Source organism: Sinocyclocheilus rhinocerous, unplaced genomic scaffold, assembly GCF_001515625.1.
Source record: "Sinocyclocheilus rhinocerous isolate Xijiao unplaced genomic scaffold, SAMN03320098_v1.1 scaffold1669, whole genome shotgun sequence".
Taxonomy (NCBI): Eukaryota; Metazoa; Chordata; class Actinopteri; order Cypriniformes; family Cyprinidae; genus Sinocyclocheilus; species Sinocyclocheilus rhinocerous.
The window spans coordinates 57,525-63,102 of record NW_015632484.1 but is presented as its reverse complement, the minus strand read 5'-3'; the positions used below and the strand labels follow the sequence as shown (position 1 = coordinate 63,102).

At 45.4% G+C, this 5,578-nt stretch overlaps 2 protein-coding genes across 2 annotated transcripts in view; both read right to left on the bottom strand.

Annotated features, from left to right (window-relative positions):
• LOC107742610 (vacuolar protein sorting-associated protein 13B-like) overlaps positions 1-4,598 on the bottom strand; it is a 29,035-nt gene extending 24,437 nt beyond the window's left edge. Inside the window, exons 1-4 of the mRNA XM_016555655.1 lie at positions 4,539-4,598; positions 2,604-2,727; positions 452-688; positions 101-218 (exon numbers count right to left, since the gene is read on the bottom strand). Of these exons, the coding sequence (XP_016411141.1) occupies positions 101-207 (107 nt within the window). The 5' untranslated portion in view covers positions 208-218; positions 452-688; positions 2,604-2,727; positions 4,539-4,598. The remainder of the gene's footprint in view (positions 1-100; positions 219-451; positions 689-2,603; positions 2,728-4,538) is intronic.
• The window catches only part of LOC107742609 (vacuolar protein sorting-associated protein 13B-like), an 8,330-nt gene continuing 5,229 nt past the window's right edge, over positions 2,478-5,578 (bottom strand). The window contains exons 4-5 of the mRNA XM_016555654.1: positions 3,570-3,685; positions 2,478-2,727 (exon numbers count right to left, since the gene is read on the bottom strand). Of these exons, the coding sequence (XP_016411140.1) occupies positions 2,478-2,727; positions 3,570-3,685 (366 nt within the window). The remainder of the gene's footprint in view (positions 2,728-3,569; positions 3,686-5,578) is intronic.

Here is a 5,578-nt window from a genome sequence, read left to right as displayed (position 1 = left end):
ACACACACACACACACACACACACACACTCTCTCTCTCTCTCTCACACACACACACTCGCACACACACACACACACACACAGACACACAGACACACTCACTGGTAGATGTCTTTGCGCAGGACTGAGCGCGGCAGTGGATTGTCGGCCTGAGGAGCGACGCTCACCGATCCAATCTTCAGCACAACCGTGTCTTTCTTCCTGTGCATGAGCTGTGAATCTGAACACACACACACCATCATCATCACCCTCCTCCTCATCATCATCAGTGTGTAAGCGCTGCAGCGAGGGTGCGTGCCCACGTGTGCTGCTCTGTGTGTCCTGCAGGGGGCAGAAGACGCGGATCACGCTGGTGTTGAGGTAGACGAGCGGCAGGCTGCTGGAGGACAGTGAGTGTGCTCTCGTGGGCTGCTCTGGGATCGGGGAGCGCAGCTGCGGCGGCGGAGGACACACCTGGAAGACGCGCGCCACGGTGGCCAGCAGAGGGCAGGACAGCCCCAGGTCGAAGGGCTGCGGCGTGAGCAGGATCTCGTGCAGGAGCTGCGGCACTGCGTCCGGCCCGTCCTCGCACAGCCACTGAGACGAGCGCGCCGTCAGCTTGTGCCGCACGTTCCTCGTCACGGCCTGCGTGTACGTCAGCGACAGTAACCCGTGCTACTGGTGAGAGACCTCCAGAGCCTTCGCCGCCGTCTGTCAGAGGTCAGAGGTCAGGCTAGAGCGATCGACGCTCGCTACAATCACACAAACTCAAAGCAGCAGGAAAACAGCCGCGTAATCAAACACGCTCGTGATCGGACAGAGACGCCACCGCAGCAGGCATCAGTAGCAACTTAAGCAACAGCTGCGAATGGAACGGCTACGATGACCGGAGGTAAGCTGTTACACCGCCATAGCAGAGAACGTAAAAATCACTAAGCAACCGTAAACAACACGGCGCAACACGGTATTCAGTCATTTACTGAAGAATTATGAAGATGTTTAGGCAATACTTAAATTGTTTGCTTCACATCATCTCTAGTCTCAGTGCTGCCTGAGATGTTGTTACTAACAGCAGAAATACCTTTGTACAAAAGGAAAAATCGTTAAAATGTCATTTTGAAACATATCAACACAGATTAAATAAAAGACTAATGGTAGAATTGCATACTGATGATATTCTCCCGTAGTAGACGGTTACAGTAGCAGTTAAAGTCAAGATGACGTCAGAATGCCGTTGCCGTTCCATCAGTGGCTGTTGCTTAAAGTCCCTAGTAACGCCACGACTGCGGCCGCTGCCAGCAACGCTCGCTTCAGCTGATTATATAAACGCAGCAAACGTCATTCATCTGCGTGTTTGTAGCAGTGTTTCTGGAGTTCATGAGTCGAGAGCTGTCTCATTTCGAAGGCTGCGCCCTTCAGAGGTTGCATTTGTCAGCTGCATGTGCCATCGCTATTATCTTATTTAAGAACAGTAACCATTATCAAATTGACTGTTATTTTGTAAATTCCAGTAATTTCATTCTTAGTTTGTAATGTAGTGATTACTTTCCTTAAATGAGACAACCTTGATGATGTATGTGGCAAACTAATTTTGTTTGTTTGTTTTAATTAAAGGGGTCATGAACTGCCTCTGTTTTTTTATTTTGTACTGTTCTCCGAGGTCCACTTTTAAGGTTATCATGATTTTTACATTAAAAAAATAATTTAGAAGTAATAGTCTATTTTCTGTCCTGTTTTTAACCCCCTCATCAGAACACTGTTTGAATAGGCGTGGAGGATTGTAGACTCGGAAGTAAACGCCCACTGCTGTGATTGGCTAATAGTTGTGTATGTTTGCCAGCATACATTCCTCACAGATGGACGCTGCTGTGATTTAGGTCATAACTCAATACATATTAAACGATCTGTAATAATAAACAAAGCAATAGTGACCACGTAATGAAAACAGTTACTCACACTTGTGTTGCAACATTACCGTCGGATCCAATATAGTCGCACAGCATCGTCTTTTAGCTTTAATCTTTCTGAAAATCCCGCGTCGAATTGTGCCTTGTTTGTAAATGAATCCGCGCTAAAATGAAGTGAACAAAGGACCGAGTTCTTACTGATGCGGTCTGGAACTTCATTAAAAATAAGTTCATCCACTCTTTCTTGGGATCAGAAGGAAGGCAACGCAAACACTGTTTTTCCACAGCTTGGCACCTCTCTTGTTATTTACATTACATGATAGAATCGGTGGGCGGGGCTAAACAGGCAGCGCTGTAGAATCGGTGGGAGGGGCTAAACAGGCAGCGCTGTAGAATCGGTAGGCGGGGCTAAACAGGCAGCGCTGTAGAATCGGTAGGCGGGGCTAAACAGGCAGCGCTGTAGAATCGGTAGGCGGGGCTAAACAGGCAGCGCTGTAGAATCGGTAGGCGGGGCTAAACAGGCAGCGCTGTAGAATCTGTGGGCGGAGCTAAATGCCCTGAACAGCGGCTTTACTCAGAATACTCGATCAACATCAAGAGCTGCTCTGATCGGCTTTGAACTGCACTAATGAATGCGGATGAGCACAGTGTTGCTGGCAGCCAGAGTCTGAGATCTGCAGAAGCAGCGTTTGTGTACAAACAGAGGCAGCGGCTCTTACAGGTGGAAAGAAGCTGAAATGGCTGTAAGGCTCCTGCTTGCTGAGCTGCCGCAGCAGAACCGTGCGTCTGTTCAGCTTTTCAGTGCAAGAGAGGACGACCCCACCACACGGGCTCTCTTCAGCACTGCACACACACAAGAGGACAACACAAACACAGAGGTGAAAAGTCAGTTCAGAGCTCTGATTGGCTTGCGGTTTGATTGGAAGCTGGTGAAAAGGATTCTGGGAGCAGAGAGAAGAGAATTCACCACAGGACTGAACATGAGAGAACACACACACACACACACTCTCTGTCCAACACCAGGAACAATCGAACGACTGCAGCGTCTCACTCATCAAGGCTCTCATATAAAAAACCTAGTGAGTAGGGCTGGGTTTAAAATAATTAATCGATGTTCACTTTAACGAACCAATCACAAGATTGATCTTTTATCCTGTGCTGTTCAGTTCATGAGTGAACAAAACCAGTTATTACAGCCAGCATTAATGGCTTTAAATTTAAACAATGAATTGGAAAAGACAACTTTTATTGCCTTATGTATCATTTAAATGTTTGTATATAACTCAAATGTAAATTTTTATTTGAGTGCTTATTTCATTTTAAAATATATAGTGATTGAATTTAACAGTTTGAACTCCTTTAATAAAAACCATTTGATATTATAGTGATGAACTGACAGGTTTGAACTGACTGGTTTTTACTGCAGTTGTTAAGCCCCTTCTGAAAAAGAGCAATCTTGATAAGTGTGTGAGAGAGAGAGAGTGTGTGTGTGTGTGTGTGTGTGTGAGCATGTGTGTGAGTGTGAGCGTGTGTGTGAGTGTGTATGTGTGTGAGAGAGAGAGAGAGTGTGTGTGAGAGAGTGTGTGAGAGAGTGTGTGTGTCTGTGTGTGTGGGACAGAGTGTGTGTGTGAGTGTGTGTGTGTGTGTGAGAGAGAGTGTGTGTGTGTGTGTGTGAGCGTTTAGGCAGCATCCACTGCATCCAGATGCTGAGTTTTCCGCTGGCGCTGCTGATGCTGCAGGTCTTCTGCTCCAGAGTCATGGTCTCACCGGACGCAGGGTCCTCGATGTGCGCCGAATCCCCCTGAAACACATACGTCACACACTCTCCCGTTACACAGGCAAATTATTATATTCTCATGAAACAACAAGAGAAAGTTTATTGAAGCAGTGAGTCATTTCTGAGTTCATGTTGATTCATCCCGACTCTAAACATCTTGTTTCCTAAGTTTCAGAAAACATTTTTTACTCCATTAAAGCTTACGCAATTACACAATGTCCTTTTCATGACTGGGTAAACATTTTACCAATGTATTTATATTGATTTAAAAAATATTAGTAAAGCAGATACTTTTATATATTTGTAAATATTTCCAAAAAAATTTTATGTCTGTGTGTGAATAAAAAAAAAATAAATAAAAAAAATAAATAAATAAATATATTAGGGCTGGGCAAGTTAACGCGTTATTATCACGTTAAGCCATTAATTGATTAATGCTGACAATTATTTTATCGCGCATTAACGCAGTTTTTTATTATTATGAAAGTCCGTTGCTCACTGGCTCTGAAGGAGGGGTGGGATGTTGATCAGTACTGGCTTGGGATGAGCGTCATCACGCGTCTCAACCAATGAGAGCCTTTGGGGAGGGTCTAAGCTGTATTTTATGTATGTATTATCATTTTCTATTTTTAACTGTCTTAAATTCATTTTAAATCAATTTTTAAATCATCTTCAAAGTTTTTAAATTCCTTGTTCATGCTAATGGAACCAGAAGTGCATGATGGGATTGGTCTCTCAGAGGCAGCGTGTTTTTGGATCTAGACTTTGGAAGAGAGCCTGAGATCTGGGTTCCTGTGGAGCGGGACAGAGAGCAGCGGCGTGCGAGCAAGCGTTTCTAGATCAACGGTGCGAGCGCTCCGGAGCTGCAGGGTCTCACCGCAGGCGTCTCCTTGCACTGCAGAATCACTCCGTCATAGAGCCAGCGCTCAGCAGGCCTACAACACACACAAGCTCTGAGTGAAAACACTGCACCGCACTGCACAGAGCCGCCTCACTGACCTACACGCTTCACTCTGCTCCCAAACACATACTGGCTTGGGATGAGCGTCATCACGCGTCTCAACCAATGAGAGCCTTTGGGGAGGGTCTAAGACTGCAGCAGCGCTCACATCAAGCGCTCATGACTTAAGTGGGAAAACAGAAGTTTCCGAATAGCACGTGAAGACAGCAGAGAAGCGCTCTCGCTCAGCACAGTGGAGTGCATCGTTTTGTTAACTTTGTGGTTTATTATTTTGAGTCGTTTGGGACGTGGTGACACACGGCCCTCTCACAATATATTGCTTTACAGATCTATCACTCTTGCTGCTCAGAAATGTTTATGCAATCATGCTGCACGTGTCAGAAGTTCGGTTAGCGCTCACACTGATCTATATATAACTGAACCGCACTCTGGCCCACCTCTTCCAACCGAGCGCGGCACGGAGCGATCGCACTAGTCAAACGAACCGGGCTTTGGGGGTCAAACGCGCAAGCGCACGGGCACGGTTAAGATTGCCTAGTGTGAGTACACCTCCGCATCCCGCACACAGGAGTCTCTACTCGCCCATCAAGTGCTGTCCCGCGCTGCACTCTGCTGCGTTGGGTCCCGTGATCGTGCAGGTCTCTAAGGAGCCTGTTATAATGTTATGATCGAGGCTCTGGACTCTGAGCATAACTTGTTTTTCTATAACAAGCTATAAAATATTTTCTATAAAAATGTTAATGCCCTGGCAGTGGCAAATAGCTTTGGTTTTATGTTTAATTTGATTACATTAATGTTATAAGTTGAGATTTACAAGAAATATTTTAAGTGCTACTATGTAAAAGGAATACTGCTGAAAAAAAAGCACCTTATTTGTTGAAAGTGTTTGCAAACCAAATGTTATTTTACTTTTGTTCATATAGCAGTACTTTTAAATGAAAAAAGTGCACAATACA